This window comes from Alligator mississippiensis, chromosome 4 (assembly GCF_030867095.1).
Source record: "Alligator mississippiensis isolate rAllMis1 chromosome 4, rAllMis1, whole genome shotgun sequence".
NCBI classification, from domain to species: domain Eukaryota; kingdom Metazoa; phylum Chordata; order Crocodylia; family Alligatoridae; genus Alligator; species Alligator mississippiensis.
Window position 1 is genome coordinate 29161939 of NC_081827.1, and position 21206 is coordinate 29183144.

Below are 21206 nucleotides of genomic sequence, written 5' to 3' on the forward strand. Positions count from 1 at the left end.
CTTTTCTTGAATAGATGCTTTACTTAATCTTTCCATACTAGGACAATGCTACAGCTCTGACTAATCTTCCTTGTTTTGTCTTGAATGTTTGATATGGTCATCATGCCCGGTTGTTTGATTGTCACAGAGGTGATATTACAGTTAGGTCTCAGCTGTCATTCTTGATAGTTTCTGCCCCTCTCTCCTAGTGTTATACACAACACTGTCTAAACAGTTTGCTGAGGAGAAGGGGGGAGGCAGTATGTTATTGTACGACATCAAAGTCAAGTCAGGGGTCAATACTGGTACACCTGCTGCTTTCTTATTATGGGCAGAGATAGAGTGGTACATATACTATACAAATAGTTTCAAGAGAGCAAGCAATTTTCTTATAAGCTGAGTAGCTGGATAACTCATGTGCCTGTCTGATAACAGCTGAGAGAGCTTTTAAATAAAACCTCCCAGTATGTCAGAAATTATTATTATGCATCAGATTTGCAGGGAAGCCTTAGATAACCCCCTGGGGGGCAGCATTATGGAGTCTTGCAAAAAGTAATTTCCGTCAGCTGCTGATGTTGCCAGGAGCTGTGCTGCATTCCACCAAGTGTTGGCAGCTGTTGATTACCTGTGTTAATTGTATTTACAAACACATATCCAGGGGAAGGGAGCTAGTGGCTCAGTGATATGTTGATGTACATGCTGCTCGCAGTAAAGTCTGGGGTGGTGACAGGCAGGAGATTTGAGTGGAGCAGGCAGGAAGGGGACAGGCCAGCCTTGGGCAGCTGCCTCACTTCACTCGCTGCACACCTGCATCCCTGATTCCACTGGTCCTACAGCTACTATATAGCCCAGAGTTGCTGCAGCCACTGACAGAAGAAGATGCAGGCTCAGGCTGTCAGATCACTCCTGGCACACCGACTTTAAGGGAGAAGGCTACAATGTGATCGTGGCCAGCTGTAGCCTGGGGTTACAATGTGCATTGTTGGCCTGTTGCTGCCTGTCAGTAGCTGTGGTTTCCTAATGAAGGACAGCTTGAGGAGAGAGCCAAGAGAGAGGCCAGGCCAGCTGCTCAGGAGATGTTCACCCACAGCCTTGTACTTCTCTGTCACTGCAGCGATCAGGGCCTTGGCAGTGCCCTCCTCTCCCCTTCTTTTACCTATGGCAGGTTACGGGATGCTCCTGGTTTTCAAAGATTTCATAGACATTAGGGCTGAAAGGGACCTCGGAAGATCATCAAGTCCAGCCCCCCTCCCGAAGGCAGGAAGTCAGCTGGGGTTATATGATCCCAGCAAGATAAGATTCCAATTTACTCTTGAAGGTGTTCAATGTAGGTGCTTGGACCACCTCCAAAGGCAGGCTATTCCAACCTTGGGGGCTCGGACAGTAAAGAAATTCTTCCTTATGTCCAGCCTGAAATGGTCTTGCTGTAGTTTATAACCGTTCAACCTCGTCATCCCTTGGGGCGCTCTGGTGAACAAACGTTCCCCCAGATACTGGTGGTCACCCCTGATAAACTTATAGGTGGCCATCAGATCACCCCTGAGCCTGCGCTTTTCCAGGCTAAAGAGCCCCATAGCTCTCAGCCTGTCATCGTAAGGTCTGTTTTCCTGACCTCTGATCATGCGCATGGCTCTTTGCTGGACTCTCTCAAGCTTCTCCACATCCTTTTTGAATTGTGGAGCCCAAAACTGGATGCAGTACTCCAGCTGCGGCCTCACCAAGGCCGAGTACAAGGGGGGAATGATGTCCTGGGATTTGCTTGAGAAGCATCTATGGATGCAAGCCAGCGTTTTGCTAGCTTTACTAGTCGCAGCATCACATTGAAGGCTCATGTTCATCTTGTGGTCAATAATGACCCCCAAGTCTCTTTCTTCCATAGTGCTAGCCAGTGTAGCACTGCTGAGCCAATAAGGATGCTGCAGGTTTTTCCTCCCAAGGCGGAGAGCCTTGCATTTTTCAGTGTTAAACACCATCAGGTTCTTGTCTGCCCATTTGCTGAGCCTGTCCAGGTCAGCCTGGATTGCCCTCCTGTCTTCAGGTGTGGATGCTTTGCCCCAGAGTTTGGTGTCATCGGCAAACTTGGCCAGTCCACTTCTGACTCCAGTGTCCACATCATTAATGAAGATGTTGAACAATATGGATCAAAGGACAGAGCCTTGGGGGACCCCACTGGTCACAGGGCACCATGACAATTGACTTCCATCAACCACCACCCTCTGGTTCTGACCACGGAGCCAATTTCCCAGCCAGTGGACCATGATCGACCCAAGGCCATAATTGGCCAGTTTCGCCAAGAGGTGATCATGGGATACCAGATCAAAGGCTTTTTTGAAGTCAAGATATATGACATCAATCTCCTTTTCCTTGTCCAGGTGATAGGTCACCTGGTCATAAAAGGAAATGAGATTGGTCAAGCAAGACCTACCTGCAAAAAACCCATGCTGGCTATCCCTCAGGATGTTGGCATTGGCCCGTCCATTAAGGATGGCCACTTTAATAAACTTTTCTAAGACCTTCCCTAGGATAGAGGTCAGGCTGATGGGCCTGTAGTTTTCCAGATCAACTTTCCTCCCCTTCTTGAAGATAGGCACCACATTGGCCTTCTTCTAGTCTTCAGACACTTCACCAGAACGCCAGAAATTCTCAAAGATCCGTGCCAGAGGCTGGGCTATGATGTTCGCCAGCTCCTTGAGTACCCTGGAGTGTAGATTGTCAGGGCTGGCTGACTTGAAGGTGTCCAACCTCTCAAGATGTTCCTTCACGAGGTCAGCATTGATGGAGGGCAGGGGATCTCCCTCACCCAGACCTCCCTGTCCCATAGTGGGCATGGGTGTCCCATGGGACTGATGAAAGACCGATGCAAAGTACCCATTTAATAGGTTGGCTTTTTCCTGGAGTCGGTTGTCAGATGTCCCATCTGGCTTAGCAGGGGTCCAATGTTGCCTTTGCTTTTCCTCTGGCTCCCCACATATCTGAAAAAGAACTCTTTGTTGTCCTTGATGATCGAAGCTGGTGGTTCAGGTACCATGCCTCATATTTGGGAGTTCGTGTCTGAAATGTTGATTTTGGGAACTCCTTGCATTCACTACCTGCAAACAGTGGGGACTGAACCTGATGGTCAAGGAGGCCCCTTCCAGTCCTGTGCTCCTATGTCCTACAGGGGTGGCAAAAGAGTCCTCTCCTGGTGTGATGGTCCCCCACCCCAGTGGGGGGCATTTGTGTCAGTGGCTCTTGCATGGCTACCCCAAGCAGAGGCTGTGGAGGCAAGGCTGCAAGGTAGGGGTTGGGCCATAGCTGGAGGTAGGGCCACGTTGTAGGGATACAGCTATGGCTCAGGCATATTCGTAGATTCATATAGCACCTTAAATGACTTCATCTAAAAATGGTGGGGGCTGGGTAAGAAGAAAGGACCTTCAGAGTTATGAAGCAAAAGCTGGATGGAGGCCTGGAGGGCAGAAGTGGAGGCGCTGCTGGCTAGATGTGCATAAGCATGTAACTTCTTAAAGACACCACCTTGCTCTGACAAGGTTCCTAGTCCTAGGATGGAGTCCATCAGGTAAGTCATCATCATGTAGTTCTTTATCATGCATCTGGCAGGCCTTAGCAGCCTGTGGCATCACTTTGCTTGGCACTATATAAACTGCAAATCACCATGCCTCCCACAAAGACCTCACCTAAAAGATTCATTTAGGGAATTCTGAAACATTTTAGCCTTGAAACATTGAATAAACAACAGAACTGGCTCCTTCCTGTCTCGCAGCCTCCACTATAGTAAGCCCTAACCGGAGTACTTTCCCTCAGGAGTCACTCTTTCCAGACCTGACTGGATGAATGTCTTCTGGCATCCTGCCAGTTTCTCTTCCTCATCCCTTATGATTTGGCTACTATACAGATTGGCATCCATTGGATTGTCTGTGTTGTCTTTGGGCCACCATCATGAAAAGTACCGTGCTGTTCACATGCAACTCCATGCACATCAAATCCTGGAAAGAAGGCAAGACAACCACCCCCTTAGGGTGGTGCTGAGCACATGCCTATGCACACCTGTGACAGGGGGTGCTGAGAATGTGCTCAGGGCTGTTCCTAGCTCCCTCATCTTGGGGAGTGGGCACACATTGTGCGACAGTGAGTGTGAGGCGTGTGGTTTTTTGGAGGTGCACATGGTTGTAGCATGAAGACAATGTAGACAGCCCTTGAATTACAGTGCAATGTACTGGTTTGGTTTGAGGGGAGGACACAGGGTCAGGCAGAATGCTCCCTGGTTCACAGGGATGATAGCAAACCTACAAGTCAAAGGACAAGTATTCTCATACATCTCAGATTTTGGAGACCTGTGCTTTTGCAATCGGATAGCCAGGAATCCAGTCTCTGGTCCACAAGAGGACATATACAAGACAGGACTCTCAAAGTGGCAGGGAGGTTTTTTGTCTTTATGCAGGAAGACTAGAATTCACCTAGTGTGAATTTATTCACCTAGTGGTATTTATTGTAGGCAGGAGTCACAACCCCAACCTGCCTCAGCCAAGCTTTCTGCTCAGCCCTTAGAAAAAAAGGTCAGTTCATAATGTTTTATCCTCAAGCAATAACCAGTTGTGTGAATATTTAAACTATTCATTTTCCTCAATGATCTTTCCTAAAAATGAAAGGAATATATCCTTAAAACTCATATAGGCTGCAGTTATCTTTGTAATGAGCTATAGGCTACAGTCATTAAAGTAGCAGTAAAGTTAGAAGTTCTGTTGCTGTTTTGCCTAAAAATATTTATTTAAAGCTGTGTGCAGCAGGCCCACTGTAATTAGGCATGTTTTAATTGAAAAAGGGTCTCTAACTTGGCCATTAAAATTGCCTCCAACTGAGAGTTGGCATAAAGTCTGAAATAAGGAAATAACATTTGATAGAAGATTCATTCCAGATCAGGTTACTGATATTTAGAGCTGCTGACGTGATATTAGAAGGACAGTTTTATTTTTTCTCAGAAGTGATACTTTTCCATACCATTCCTAAAAAAAAAACTAAGGCTTTTCCTCTAGGGAAAGTTAGAAGTTAGCTCTAATGTCAGAATCAACTCCCACTGAATATAGTTAGAACATGGCTCGTCATCACTGAGAATGCTAGAAGGTGCCTTCATAAATTCAGAAAGAATAATATAGATAGATACAACATGTCCTTGTTGATTTTATTAACCTGAATGATGCTGAGTGGTTACTGTACAGGCATCAGTGAATCACAGGCTTTAGCAGGTGATAACCGGAGGAAGTGTGAATCATCCACTGGAAAAGACATAAGCAACTTCTGTTAATTCAACCTGAATCCATCTGAAATATCACAAAATCCCCTGGACTGTAAAAGAAGGCGCTGTGATGTCTGGGAAAGAACCTGACACTCAGGCAAGATTCTGGGGTGGTGGTGGAGAGGTATTATAGACCAGTGGGAAAAAGCTTTTTGGCAGGTGTACCACAGATTAGCTCACATCCTTCCAAATGCCACTCTGATCCCCTACCTGCTCTGCTGCTCTGTTTTCTGCTCCCTGCCCTATCTGTTGCTGTGCTGCCTGTCCCCTCCTGAATCTGCTGCATGTCATGCAGAGAGGCTGCCTGTGCCGCTTGTGGTTCCCATACTGCAGGTTGGCCAGCAGAGACCATCTCTGCTTATCTGGCTCGGACATTATTAGACTGAGCGACCTTCACCACCTGCTTGGAACTGTCTATCCCAGGATAGTATCAATATTTGGATGCAGCTCTCTGATCAGTACTCATCAATAATCCCATGGTTGATTATTTGGGATGTCAGCCCTAGCAGACTTCAACAAAGACCCTATGTTTGGGATCCTACCGATAAGAAAATGTGCCTTTTGGTACAAACTAGCATGTAGGAAACAGCTAATAGTACAGCTGCTGAGGGTAGGATAAAAGTTAGTGTTAGTGAGTGGACTCCATTACATGTTTCTCCATTACACCTTGGCTGCAAAACGTGCTTTTATTCCATTGAAGAAGATCATGAGCTGATTGAAGGAGCAGGTGAGTAAGACATGTACTTAGTCTTGGCTTGTATAAACCATATAGAATAGAATAGCAAATGCAATGTGATTATTTTCTGATAGCATTGTAGCCATATAAGTATTTTAAAAATACCTGTGTAATGACTGAAGGGAGCATGAAGCAATACTTACCAGATAAATTAGTTTCTTTCTTCTGGCTGGTCTGGGATTATAACTGAGAAGTGTAAAGTAATTGGATTTTACATGCTCTCATCCAAAGTATTTGGAATAAGATTAGTTACTTTGATTGACACTTTTCCCATGGAGGATTGTTATAGACCTTTAGACCTGTGACTGACTGGCTATTCACAAAGTACAGCACCTCTCTATATATATGCTCAATACAGTAGTTTGGATCTGCCACTGAGCTGCACATTGTCAGTAATAACTGCAAGATCACTCAATCAAAACTAAACCCTACCTAATTGGATAAATATATTCCAGCTAAATTTCTGAAGATTTCCACAAAGCAATCTGCACCATAAAGGGAGTACAAAGATGTGCTGCCCTCAGATGCTAGAGCTAATTTACCCCCAGTTGCAATTATAAGCAGGTTCAAGTCTGTTCTAAGTTGTGAGCCTCTACCTATGAGCCCAACAAATAATTTGGCATTCAGGAATAGTCGAAGTGCAGGGGTGATCTGATTGCATCCACTTTCTCCTCAGCCACAGGGAGCAGGAGTTGGACAAGAGATGCTGAACTGGAATTGGCCATCCAGTGAAAGATGCAGGTGCAGGCTTAGATCCAGAGGGGTCCAGTGGTGTAGTCATGACCCCATGTTCAGCCCACACTGCAGGAGAAGAAGCTGGGGACCTTTTTTAAGTCCCTGAACCAAGTAAGGATTCTCCACCCACCCCACTTCCACTCCATGCTCAGCAGCACTTCTCCTCCCATTGCCCCCTCCCCCTTTCAGTGTTCCTGGGGCAGGGAGCTCCAGAGTCTCTCCTGCCAGCTACAGTGGGCTGCACAGGGATCTGGTCTCATCTGGGAACAGCAGCTGTAGCACGATCAGGGAGGCTCATCCTTCCTGCCCCATCCCCTCCAGTGTTTCCCACCAGGCACAAGGAGGGAGAACCACCTGCCATCATCACTACTGTTGTCCCCTGATAATCCCAGCTCCCTGTGCAACCCAACTGGAGCATGGAAGGAGTGGCTCTGGGGCTCCGGTCACCTCTGGGACTGCTAGGAACAGCAGTAAGGGTGGGCAAAGGAAGGGGTAAATAGGACAGGAGGAGATGGGAGGCAGGCAGGAGGGGAAGCACCACTGAACATAGAATGGCGCTGGACCCCCTGTGTTATATCACAGTCTTGTCATGAGAGTGCTTGCCCAGTCAGAGAGTCCTGGGTTCTAGGTCCTCCTCTGCTGGAAAGGATTCAGATTCATCTCTCCCATACACAGGAGAATGGCCCAACCATTAAGGAAGGATGAGGGGGGCTTTGACCCCTGCTATTGAAGATTCATTTAATTAAACAGGCACTGGAAAAAAACCAGAAATAATCTTGAAGGAGGGGCCCACCAGTGCTGCTGAAGTGCACTAGGCATGCTCAGAGAAGGCCTACTAAATCAGGCTCCATAGGGGGCTTACCTGCTGTCCCACCTATTTCTGGCTCCTATTTCTGGGGCTGAGGTGGGAGGTAGGCCCCTTGCTTCTCAGAGCAGTGCCTAAGATTTGTGGCCCCAAGGTAGCTTCACTGCCTCAGTTCCGGGTTCAGCGCTTCCGAAGAGAAGTGGGTGGGTGGGATGTTCTCCAGAGTGGTTCTCCCTGGAGTACCAGGAAGCAATATATACATACCCTCAGACCTCCATTGGAACTGGCTTCTGTCCTACACAAGCCAGTGACTGTCCTTACACTGAAAACCCCCAAAAAGGAAGGCAAGACAGCTTTATGGCCCCTTTACATTGCCAGCATCAGGGTCAAGGATCTGGCTCCATTTATTTACATGGTGCAGGAATTACTAACCTGACTGTGAGAATCTCAGAGTTCTCATATCTGCATCACATGTATTTTTATGAACAGGTGTTGCCCCTTTCTAGTGCTACCATGTGCAGGTCTCTAATGCTGGCAGTTTCATTGCATGCCTTTGGCATTTGCCTTTGTGGGTAGATGCTGCACCAAACCAAACCAAAGCACTTTCTTGTGGAAAAGTTGGTTCTCTGGATCATATGTGTTAGGCTTAAAGTGGGTGTCCCTCTCTTAGAGAAATTAAACCAAAACAACACCTTGACTCAATGGCATGAGTAGGTAGCTGTCATCCTGATTTTTTCATTACACATAAATGCCAGTTTAAGTCAGCATAATTTGTTCTTTTCAGCATCTGTTCAAGTGTGGTCGCTAGATACTTGCTGCAACAAATGGTATTTTTACACCTGCCAGTTAAATCAGCCACCCAAATGTAACGTTTTTCATGCATAAGCACTTGGCCATAGTACATCATTTACAGGTGGCTGATGTGTACCATAGACAGACAAGGTTCTTTGGGTGACTATGATATCTTTTATTAGACCAACTTAAATAGGTAGAAAAGATTTTTATTGCAAGCTTTCAGGTTTAAAAAGCCTTAGTCGGGCTGAGGAAGTCTCTGCAGCTGGTGCATGCTCTTCCTGGGTGGAATGAATAGTAAAGAAGCCAGCGGCTGGGCTGGTATGCATGTAAGATAGGCAATCAGTGAAGATGTAAATTGAGTCGTCAGTGGGTGAGAGACAGGCGGGGGGGAGGGCGTGGAGGGTGAAGGGGCGTGAATGTAGCAGTTAGATAGAGGAGAGGTACCTGGGAAGTCAGATGTCAGGCAGGTTATAATGTGTCATAAATCCAATATCTATATTTAGTCCATGATGTTTTGTATCCAGGAGGCTGATGAAGTGGAGTTCATAGGCTTGTCTCTGGGAAGTGTTTTGTAAGATTCCTTTGAGGATCACGACTGAGAGATTGGAGAGAGAGTGGCTTTCTTGTGAGAAATGTGCCCCCACAAGTAATTGGGTATTCTTGTCTTTGATAGATTTCCTGTGTGCATTAATTCTGGTGAGCAGTTGTATGGTCTCCTATGTATTTTCCATTGGGGCACTTGGTGCATTAGATGAGATATATTAAATTTCTGGAAGTTTTCCAACTATTTAAGTTGGTCTAATGAAAGATATCAGATTCACCCAAAGAACCTTGTCTGCCTGTGTCCTTAGACCAGCACGGCTACAACCTACACCCCGATGTATACCATGGAATAGATGGAACGGTTTAAAAGACTTAGAGCAAAGCCAAAGAACATATATGGATTACCACCTGCCCATGAGATGAGTGATGCTGACAGACAACTGCAAAAGGTGGCAGACACATTGCAGACAGGTGTATTATATTTCTGGAATACTATTGGATTTGGAATCATTCTAAGTACCTGTTTTACAAGCCATCATAGGCTAAAAACTGTTAGTGTGGCAGCAAGTGCAGTGTGCTTGTCATGTCTCCAGTACAACACTGCTAAATGCAGTCTTCACCTTAAAGGCAATCCTGGCCCCTCTTTGTGATAGTAGGCACATATACACATCACTGTACAGCAACGGTGCTATGGCACTGTGTTTTAGTATTTCCTTTAGTATTTCCTTTTGGAAGTACTAAAGCATAGCGTAGTACAGGTGGTTACTGTGCTGTGTGCACAGTGCACGGTTAGATTTTGTTGCCATAGCGGCATGCTATACCCAGGGAGCACACTGCTTTGGCAACATAGCTGGCAATCATGTGTAGATGCACATGATTGCTATGTCGCTGTAGTGCACCATATGGCGACGCAGTGCATCGGTACATCCTCATAGGGCAACATGTCGATGCATTCAGTGTGTGTTATTTTTGCTACATAATGGCAAAGACAGTTCACTGTGGGACAGGCTTTCAGCTTATGTGTTCAGATGCTCAGCTTTTAGCAAATCATAAATATGATTCAGATAATTATGCTCCCTGTGAGGAAGATGATCACTGTAGTTTCAGCAAAGTACATGACTAGGGAACCTATGTGTTTTGAGATTAAATAGAGGTGATCTGAATAAAGAAAATCTGCTTGTTTCTAGGTCCTGTTCATTGGCTGAATTACTGGCTGCATGTTTTAGAAGCCTGGCTCTGCAAACTTCTTCCCACTCTGAGACTTGAAGATACAACGTGATGAAAGTATTTTCAATTAGCCAAAAGACTGACTGAAATTTCTGAGGATCCCTGTTTTAGAAATGTCCCAAACTTAACTCACTCATTGCTGAGTGCTGCCAATGCCTTTTCAGAGTTCCATGTAAATTCCTCTTAACTATGAAATAAGATGTTGCAGAAATCACCACCTATAGTTTAAGTATGGAACTGGCGAGAAAGTAATGGAAAAGGATTTGAACAATGCTGGAACTGCACCCATCCCTTTAGATATGGAAGCATATGAACATAAAACATGGACATAAAAGAAGCTGACTTCAGCAGGTGTGTGGGGGCAGTGAATCTTTCAACACTCATCACTGAGGGAAAAACCACAGCATAACAGTCGTACTGAAGGATTTACTCTGCACTGTTGAAAGAACAGCTCCTTCTATATCTTTTGACCATATCCATTTCTTAACAAATGGTATTACTGCAAGCAGTCAGGAGCTAGTGCTTGAAAAGAAATGGAGACTCAGCTTGAAGGTGGTCTTTGCTGTACATAGTTGAGCTTAACCACATACTAGGGAACTAGTAGAGTTCAGCACCAGAATAGTCTGAAAGCACCTTTCTTGACAGCTATGTTTTAAAAGGAAGTATATAACATAAGCACAACATGATAGGAATTACAACATTTATTTGTGGATTGTACAAACACTGAACTGAATGAGAAAAGGTGAGAACTCAGTATTTTAATTTTCAGGCAAACTACCAAAACAAGAGATGAGTCTGCATTTACACTGAATGTATAAATCTAGCATAACTGCCTCAAGAGGGAATCTGCTTACTTGAATATGCAGTACTAATTTCAGTTTGTTCTGTGTGCACAGATGTGCATTCTCCTTGTATCTCATTTTACAGTTTCAGCATAGATGTGCTATTCAAGCTAAATGGGTGCATAAGTACACAAAATATTTGTTTTCTGATTTAAGGGACCTATCCTGTATCCTTCAATGTCAAATGGAGCCTTTCCACTGAATTCAATAAGAACAGGCTCAGTCTCATACAACTGTTATACTTGGATTGTAGATTTTTTCTTTAGCTAAAAAGATTATTTTCAATGAACTGTAGTAAAACATTTAGCATCTGCAGTAATCATTTGTTAAAAAAATGAATAAGTCTTGCCCACACAAGTTAACAATAAATGTAACAAATAAAGGAAATAATAGACTGCGAAAGGATCAGAACTTGTAGAGTACAGGGCACTTTGATGCATCCACTCTACGTGCTTAACACATCTCTCTCAGTTGCTCTTTTCCCTCTTTGTCATTACATTAAAATAGTTCAGAACATCTAGAGTCATCTTGTCAGCCAAAGTCAGATACTCAGTTTCAGGAGGAAACTCTGTAGTACCTGTTGCATTGTCTGTACTTGAAAATGGAAGAGCCTCATCTGCTGGGATTTCCTGCCCTCCAGCGGTATCTGCTTTGTTTACACCAGTGATCATTTCAGCACTGTGGACAGAGGAAAGATAGTTTCTACAGCTGCATGCCTGTATCAGAGCACACTGTGTGGCAGCATCCATTTTTTCTGCTCCTACAGCAAAGGTCTCCGTTTGCGACCAAGCATCATGTCTCTCATTGTGATTAAAAGCCTCCTGCTTAAGTACTATGTGTGATGAGTTGTACTGAGGTAGAAGAGCTAGCCCTTTATTTTCCTCCTGTGTAGCTTGTAAAATAGCCTCTTTCTGTTGAGAAATTCTGGCTGCTTTGACAGCCAAACTATTGCCTGGAAGGAAAGGCATGCTGTCTGTGTGAGAGCTGCACTCTGGGCCTTTGTTTGTTGAAGCAGCATTTGGATTGGCTTTGTTTCTGTGAAAAGAGTTCTCATAAAGACATTTCTTCTTTTCAGCTGGTTCCTCCTCTTCTGACTGTTAAAACAGATTAGTGATACTTACAGCTGCCCATAAGTCCAGTAACTCCATAATGGAACAAGAGATAAGCAACATGAAAAGTCTAAACCTGCCCCCTTTTTATTCAAGAGCAGTTAAAAACACAGTGGGGCCAAATTCTGCTTACTTATCAGAAAATAATGTAATGCACTGCATAACACCAAGCTGATAGTACCAGCATTCCTTATGGTTCAATATTCCTATAAAGCTTTAAAATGACACTTTTTTTTTCAGCTGCTCATACATGTAAAGTTTTTAGACAAGCCAAACAATAAAACAAGATTAGGCAGCACTCTCTTCTCCATGTGCTTTGGCATCCAGGCTTCATATTGATGAGTTCTGTCAAATGCATACATTATATAAACATTAATAAATAATACAGGTAAGAAGGTGTTGCTTACCATCTCAGAACCAGTGCTGACACAACTCTCTGTTAGCTTGGGAGAATAACAGGGGGACTGACTGCTCAGGGAGGATTCAGTGTCTGAAAATAAAATCCAAAACACACGTCTCTCACCAGTAAAACTTTTTTAAAATGGTGACCACTTTCAATAGCTATCTAAAGAGCTAAGGACTAGATGGTTCATTGTACCAAAAAACTCATTCTCCTCCCTCAGACTAAAGAATCAAGGTAGAATCAATGGGATTATTCTCATGTTCTAAAGTCTCCTCTGTGCTATTAAAATGCAACCCTGTGACAGGAGCAGGGCAGAGTTGTGTTGTAAAAGCTAAGCTCCAAGGGAGTCCTGACTCTTTCAGAACTCCCTGCAATGTGCGGGAATTGTGCTGTCTGCTATACCTTTTAATGGAGTGCAGCAAAGTTCATGTTTGCAATGGATGGGATATAGAGCAGGTGGTTGGGCTTCCTTCCACACTATTCATGGTATCTTGTGATACATTAAGTATATAGAGAGAGTATGTTCTTGGCTCTAGGAAGTGCAGCAAATACATCTGAACCCTACTGCTATAGAGGAACCAAAGAATATGCAATGCCTACCATCCCATGCACTTGTTATTCTTGGCACAATCTAGCTGTAAGACAGTAAACAGATTAGTAAGAAATGCTCATCAAATGTGCAATGCAGGGATTATTTAATGGAATCATGTCTTTACAAAATATTTTCAAGCCAATTGTCATCCAAAGGAACAAGAAATATAAAGCAAAAGAAAGACATACTTAGACCCATCACCTACCTGACATTTATAAGATTGTGCTGCAGTATTCAGGTATTTCTAAACTGCTTGGTAAAAGGAGTCCTTATGATTGCCATTATTCTCAGAATTTTTGAGTGACTATGTGATCCCATGATAGCCAAAAGAGTGGAAGTGGCACAGTAAAAAACATTACAGATGAATCAGATGATTAATCACCAGTGGGATGCTATAACTGCTGAATCTTTTTTAATAAAAGCAACCACAAGTATGACATAGTTCTGTGATAACGTTCAGATTTTTTAGTTCAGTGTTGGATGAGTCAAATATACCATATTAGTAGCTGAAAAACAGGATGCAATCACTATGTGACTGTAGCAGTAATTGTATCAGTTTTACACAGAGAAGATCTATTTTCTGATCTAACAAAGATGTCCCTGGTACTTACCCTTTTGCATCTCTCCAAGCTTTGAACTCATTTCCAAATTACCATTTTCCTCTTCTGTTGTTGGAACCTTTTTTTTTATTTAAAGAAAATGAAGACATTAATACATTTTGTAGCATCAATAATTGTCCTTTTTTCATTATGGTCCTTTCTGGAATAAAAATATTAGAAAAGCCCACAAAGACTCAGCCATGCACATGACTAGAGCAGCAGTTTGGATCAAGTGGGAAAGGTAAAGGGTTCTATGTAGAATTACACAGAGGAGGTACCTGAAGTGCACAAGTTTTATTAGACTTGCAAAACCCATGAAGACATTGCATATTCTTGGGTGACATCTACTGGCATATTATCTATATGGCTATTTAGCTGCATAAAGAGTTTTTTTCATGCAACCTCTACCCCTAAATTGCTGCTGGTCCCTGCCCCCTGGAGGCATGGCACAGAATTTGACTGTGTATGTCCAGTGCCAGCATTCTGTAGTATACAGTACAGGTAAATAAAAGCTGGTAATTTTTTTTTACCATTTCAAATCCAAAGGGTTTTGAGTGCCTCCAATCTGATTCTTCCAGAAGATGGCGGTCACTAAAGAATGCAAATAAAATAAGGTCATACAATTAGTGAATCAATGCTGCAGTTTTCAGCCTGTTTGCTTCCCAAATTTGAAAGCACAGCTACTGTTAATCTTACAGTCTAATGTAGTGTTGTACTTCTTACAGTATTTGTTATCTGTAAATTCATTCTCACTCCTCCCTAACTACAGAACACTTTCTGCTACTAATATAGCTTGGACTTGTTTTTGAATTCTGAGCATTTAATGCCTAAAGTCTGGTTTTGCAAACATTGCTTCCATGGAAAGCTATCTTATTAAAGCTTGCTGAGGCTAACACTACTTTGTGAAATGAAAAGACAGAATAGTTAGAAGGGAAGATTGTACAACTTGAGTAACTTGGAAGTAACTTCTAACTAGGACAAGAATATGGACTGTAAACACATGCCAAAAACTGTATTTCATATATTTGCATTTAATGTCTGAAATTAACATGAATAAGAAAGAATTAAGAAAGAAAACACACTTAGCTTAGGATCAAATATGGCCCTGGCATAAAGAAGTACAAATTGCACTGAAATTTATGTTTTAGTCAAAGGGAAAGAGTGATTCAGTTTACAAACCATTTTGATGCCAGTGATAGCTGCCTGTTTTCCCTAAACACTCCACACACCATCTGTATTTAACTGGTTATTTTTAAAAGCACTTTGTATTACTTTTGGTGCAAAAGACAAGATCTAGAAACTAAATCTATATAATAGAGCTAAGTGTATGTTCAGAAATAACCAGCATATTTAATTTTTGCTTGACACATCTACATGTGCAGTTAATGTGGCTAAATAAACTGCACTGGAGTTTACTGCTTCCAGGTGAAGCATCTGCATGGGTGCTCAGGACCACAGTATGTTGAGCCAAGGCAAAGCAGCCCCGGCTGGCAGAGAGCACAGGGGGTCAGCTTGCCAGCTTAGGGATGCTCTGACATGACTCAATGTGCTGCAGTGGGACTGGCTGGCACACGAGGGTGCATCAGTGCAGGGCTAGCCAGCAGGAAGTCCCCGCAGTAAAGCATCCTTGTGCCCCAGCCAACCCTGTCAGCATCTATACGTGCATTGCAGCAGAGTAAATAACTCTGCCATAGGGTGTTTATTACAGCACTTTAGGTATTGAGCTTCTGCAGTTCTCTGAAGATAGCTGTTAGCTCAATGCAAACAAGCTATTATCTGCTCCTACACTGCCAAATGGTGGGGCACTGTAATAGCATCTACTGCAGCAACTACCCTGGGATAACTGGTCATCAGCCCACTTTGTATCCCGATGGAAATTATATCAGTATAAAAAGGAATGTAAATTATACCTATGCTAATATGTTCTCTGAACTGCAGTCAGGCTCCTGTTGGCTTCCTCTCTCTGGCCCAATATATGTTACACTCTTTTTTGCCACCCAACATGGTGTCAACAGGAGGAACTGAAAGTGCTCAACCCCTATCTTACAGAGCCTGTGGATGGTATGTTAACACCCCTGCTTTAGGGTAAGGTGGGGGCTGGGCACATTCCACTCCTCTTGTTGACACCATGCCAGTTTGCAAAAAAAAGAATATAATATTAATTGGGCCAGAAAGAGGGAACCTGACTGCATCCCAGAGATCAGGGCACTCACTTGGGGAGCAGAGACCTAGGTTCCAGCCTTTATTCTGCATGTATTTTATCCAGCAAGTGTTCAATGCAGGATTCACAGACAGCCCTTAGGTATTAAGACCCAGACCTCCCCTCTTCCAGCTAAGTACTCTAAGCACTGGAGCTCCTTCTTTCTCTGACCCCAGAAATCTTGAACACTTTTTTGCAACATGACATGGGTAGAAGGGACATTTTTTCCACTATACTTTTGCCTTTTACCCTGGAAGGGGAAACACCATGTATCTGGGTCCGTGAAGGCAGTTTTCCTTAAGCACCCGGGGGATAACTGTTCTTCTGGTGTGGTTTAGTACCTGCCAAGTTACTAGGGCTTAAAGCCCACTTTATGGAAATGGGAGGCTCCTCCCTAGCTTGCTCTTTGTGGCCATATGGCTGACGGCAGGCAAAACTTGGGGGCACCCGAACCCCAAGCCTCTGGGCTTGGGCCTGCATATAGGATGCCCACCAAAAGACGTTCGAGATATCTGAAGCCCCTGGTGGGGGTGGAGGATATTTGCTGGTTGTAGGGCCACTTTTGATTCTAGACTGACTCATGGTTTGGTGTTGATTTGGTTTGGAACACAAAAAATTTCTTTAAAAAAAACACCAAAACTTGCCTTTTCCCCTGGTTTTCCCAGGGAACAGGTTACATCCTGGAGTTTAGGGCACTCTTCTAATGTGATGTGCATTTTAATCCTTTCAGGTTGAGGATCACCTCATGTACTATATGAAGACAGGTGAGTTTCCTCCCCTGGCTGTATTTTGGAGAGCAAGTAGCCATGGCTGCTGTGCTTTATGTGAAACTCAATCCCATAGGTGTGTGCAGAACATGGCTAATGGAGCCCAGGCTTCTTGGCAGGTGTAGGCAGAGAAATGTCTTGTTTTTGAGTGCTCTGGTCAAGATTAGAGAGAAAGGTACCAAGCTGTTCAGCCCTGCCCAGATGGTGGCAGTTTTGACCATGCAAAAAGCAGAAGTTGGGGAGCCAAGGGAACTGCACTGCTGACAACAGATTGTAGACACTAGGGGCTAAATTGAGGATTTTGCACTTTGGCAGATGTCTAAATGCTTCACAAGTCCTGCTGTATTCCAAGTTGTTTTGTGGATCTGGACCTGTGCTACTTCATACACATTCAGCAAAGTTGGGGCCCACTGATGTCAATGACAGTTTTGTCACTGACTTTGGGGCCAAGAGTTCATCATTATTTATAGTATTCACAGATACAGCTTTTTAATATTTAGTAATTTCTTTGGAAACTCACTTCTGGTTCATTGAATAGCTTTGCATGGTTCCCTCAAAGTTAATCTCTTCAGCAGGGTGATTTGTAAATAACCCTTAAAAACAAAAATTAGAGCTTAAATTTAAAACAGAGCATTATAGGAAAGCACATTTTTCCATTGTGATTTTGATAAAAATTATTAATTCACAAGATGATTATATCATTAAACCTGGGAAAAATAATGACAATCCTTATTTTTGTGACATTTTTCACACTGACACAATTCCTCTGGCTCACTCAAACCATGTTCCCCTACATGATAGAAGTAAAGCTAGATAATCCCTGGCATTATTGATACTTACCTAATTTTTCATACTTTGCAGGATTTTCTTGTATTTCAGAAGGTGTGAAGTAATAATGTCCTTCAAGGCACTCTTTCAAGTAGCTCTTATTAGACTTTTCCTTTTGTTTATGGCTAGTGCTCGAATTATTGTTCCTTTGAAAGAAATTCTGTTCTGGAACTGTGAAAATTCCCTTAAGGCATCTGCCTACAGTACATCTTTCAGCACAGTCAGTCTTGTGATAAACCTCTTTAATGTCATAAAGGCTACATCTGTTAAACATTTGATTTGTATTATCATGATCTGTAAATAATTGGTTGATACTGCTTTGGTTAACAAAAGAACTGCAATGCTTTTTGGAGGGAGTATTATGAATCAGCTTGCTCTCATCTTCGAACAATGCTAGAATGGAATGACTGGTTTCATCCTGGGTGGTATTTGGTATTGCTGTTTCTTCCACAATATCAAACAATGATTCTTTTATTCTGTTGCCACTTATAGAATCATTACCGGTAATTAGAGCTGGAGATTTACCAGCTGAGTTCATATATCCTGGACTTTAAGAAGAAGAAAAAAGGCGATCAGTGCAGAAATACACACAACAATAAATGCTCACACATCAAATTATTAATTTTAAATTTCATGTGTAAGAATCTCAAAATTCTTTTACTAAATGGTCCTCACACTTCCTTCTACCCAAAAAATATGTTGTTTTAATTTTAAAAAATCCTGAATTGTATTTGTTCTTTTATGGTAAAATAAGAACACAGAATTTAGACTTGCTGCTTAAAAAAGAATACAAATTCTATTTTTTGCCCTATCCAAACATAATAGGATGTATGAGCTATCTTTTTGCATAAGGAGAAGGGAATAATCAAATCAACCACAGTATGTCTCTGTTGCTCCACTCAGCTGAGCTAGTCAGGTGGTCCCACACAAGGAACAAATGCAAGACAAACTTCTTCAGTTTTGTTTCCATTTGTAGGCTGCAATTCAACCCTCCATGAAGAACTCCTCTACAGAACTCAGTACCATCTAATTCCCTGCAGAGGGGGGAATTTTAACTCCCGGTTAAAATAACAGTAACTTTAACAGTAACCGTAAACCCAGTAACTTTCTATGCTACTAACAATGAGTGAAAGTAGCATAGAAATTTCATGCTAAAATATTTGAGAGGACAAATCACATGTTATAATCAAGACTGCATAAACATTTTCATTCAAATCTACTGCATTTACTTTCTTGAATTTTAATAAAATATTCATCTTGCAGAGGAATGTATCAGGTCTGATCCCTTCTTGCTAGTTTACTTCTGGGGATAACTGAGCAAAAAAATGATCTGTTCTGAAGATCTGTGGTGGGGTGGGGAAATGACAGGGAGAAAAAGGTTTCTTGCCTACTAAAAGATTAATCAGCCCCATTATTGAGTAGGTACCACTGTGGGGAAAGAAGTGTAAAGGCATGTAAAAGGGTTCTGAAGGAAAAGGGTCAGGAAACTCAATAAATTTGATAGAGATTCTGGGAGAAACTGGTTCCCTTCCCTCATGTAAACAACAGCAAAAGACTTGTTTAGGTTTTAATACACAAAATACACAAGAGGAGATAAACTTTTTTTCCCAGAAACTCAAAGGTATACACATTCCCTATAAGGAATGTAACAGGGATAATGGAGCACTACACTACTGGAGGTACAATGCAGGATCTTTATTTCTATACTGCCCCATCTCTCTTTGTTACTCTAGCCATCTATTTTTAGCTGCTTCTCATGTTGTCAACTTCCTTTTTTCTAAGCACCCCTTCACTTTTACACAGCTCAGAGAAACTGCACCATGTCTTAAATGGCTTGTGCATGTGCTCAGTACAGTTACCCTGAGAATTTTACTGCTTTACCAAATGAACTTTTTAAATACTAAGTAAAAAGAACTGCTAGATGAGGCTGCATATGACTATTAAGGTCAAAGCCATGTGCCATTTTCATATTACATCCAAGGGGGGATTGCTATTTAATAAGCTGGTGCATGACCACAGCTTGCAGATAAATGGAAGTCCAGTACAACACTCTAAATATGTATTAAAATAGATATTACATTATTAGTATTAAAAACTATAATGTCATACTTTTGTATAGTGCTTTAAAAAGACATATTCCCTACCCAGCAGACTGGCAATCTAAAACAAGATACATTCTGGAACAAGAGTTCAGGTAAAGAAAGTTGTAGGAATTATTTGCATAAGGATAAGGGAAGAAGGATTTAAAGAAATGTTTTTAGCCAAAAGGAAGCTAGCAATTCATGATCAGGTGCAAGCTAAGAGCAGGACAAAGAGACAAAAGAGGAGCAGAGACAGACGAGGAAAAAAGACGAGCACTGGAATGATGGAAGCACTGAGAAATGAAAAGAGAGATGTAGGTGAGGTAATATAATAAAGGGCTTTGAAAGTGAGGATAATGCAAGGATTCAAGGATGAGCACAAGAAGGTGATTAATATCGGCCCCACACAGGCTGAAATGCCCCAGGCCCCGCACACCCCTAGGGATGGTTTTGGTGGGAGAACAGGGAAAAGTGAGAAACAGGGATAAGTTTGTTCATAAGATGAGAGTTAGCAGGTCAGTCCAGCTATCATGCAGTAGTACTACTAGTTTCTATGCATGAGACTTATGTCCCTATCTTATTCTGAGACCCAGTGGGCTAAGTGCTCCCGTGGCAACAAAACACTTTTATTAAGTTAGATTTTGGATTTGTATACAATGGTTTGGATATAGATGATCCTGCCTTAGGCAGGGGGTTGAACAAGATGACCTATGGAGGTCCCTTCCAGCCCTACTTCTCAATGATTCTAAATCTGTTCCTTAGTATTTATTATTCTTATTTTACTTAAATGTCACTGTCAATTCTCTTTTTTTTAAATGAAAAAAGCTCTGCCTACCTATGCAAATGACTAAACAATGCTCCTGGTACTGTTGTATCTGACTCATTGAAAATGCATTGGCTGTTTTTGGAATTTGAAATCCACGGGTCTTGACAATTAATATTTCCAGGCTGAGAAAATGGTAGAAACTGCCAAATAATAAACAAAAATAATAGTTTAATTATTTTTAATACTTAAAATAGCAATTGCTTAATGCAATATAGATATATTAATCACTTATATTTGTTTATATATTTTGCATTAAAATTCAATGAGAATAGAATAATTAAAACATACACACACACAATATGGTATAATTATGCTGCACAGTGGGAAAGAATTAAATAATTCTATTTATTTTAATTAATTCATGATGGAGTAAAACATTCGTTGAAATCTCTAGTACCACTCATAAAGGACCAAATCCTCCTTGCATTATTCATGTAAGCAGTCTGATTGACTTTAATGCAGCTCATAATTTCAGTACTGGTTGTCAGCCAGCCAGTCTATCTAGGACCCACTGCTACCAGATTAACAAAGGAGCCACATAAAACTGACTTCTGAAACTAGCATTGATCATTTTGTCACCAAATTTGGGCAGGGCAGCATACAAATCAACTAAATACATAAGCAAATGAAACACATATTACACTTTTTAATTTCATGGAGAATTATCAATTTTTCAAAAAAAATTAAGGCCCCTTTTATAATTGTTACTACTTCTTCACATTTCTTAAAACCTAAAATTATCAAAAAAATAAAGTAAAAAAGTCAGATAACCTAGAGAAGGCCACCTGTCAATAAATGTCTTAAAATGGCATAGGAAAATATTACCTTGAGTTCAAAGGTATCATCTAA

The 21206-nt window shown here is 42.1% G+C and overlaps 1 protein-coding gene across 1 annotated transcript in view; it reads right to left on the bottom strand.

Annotated features, from left to right (window-relative positions):
- Positions 1-10825: 10825 nt before the first annotated feature.
- The window catches only part of REDIC1 (regulator of DNA class I crossover intermediates 1), a 28861-nt gene continuing 18480 nt past the window's right edge, over positions 10826-21206 (bottom strand). The window contains exons 5-10 of the mRNA XM_059725562.1: positions 17463-17998; positions 17143-17215; positions 14186-14246; positions 13668-13734; positions 12469-12551; positions 10826-12046 (exon numbers count right to left, since the gene is read on the bottom strand). Of these exons, the coding sequence (XP_059581545.1) occupies positions 11420-12046; positions 12469-12551; positions 13668-13734; positions 14186-14246; positions 17143-17215; positions 17463-17998 (1447 nt within the window). The 3' untranslated portion in view covers positions 10826-11419. The remainder of the gene's footprint in view (positions 12047-12468; positions 12552-13667; positions 13735-14185; positions 14247-17142; positions 17216-17462; positions 17999-21206) is intronic.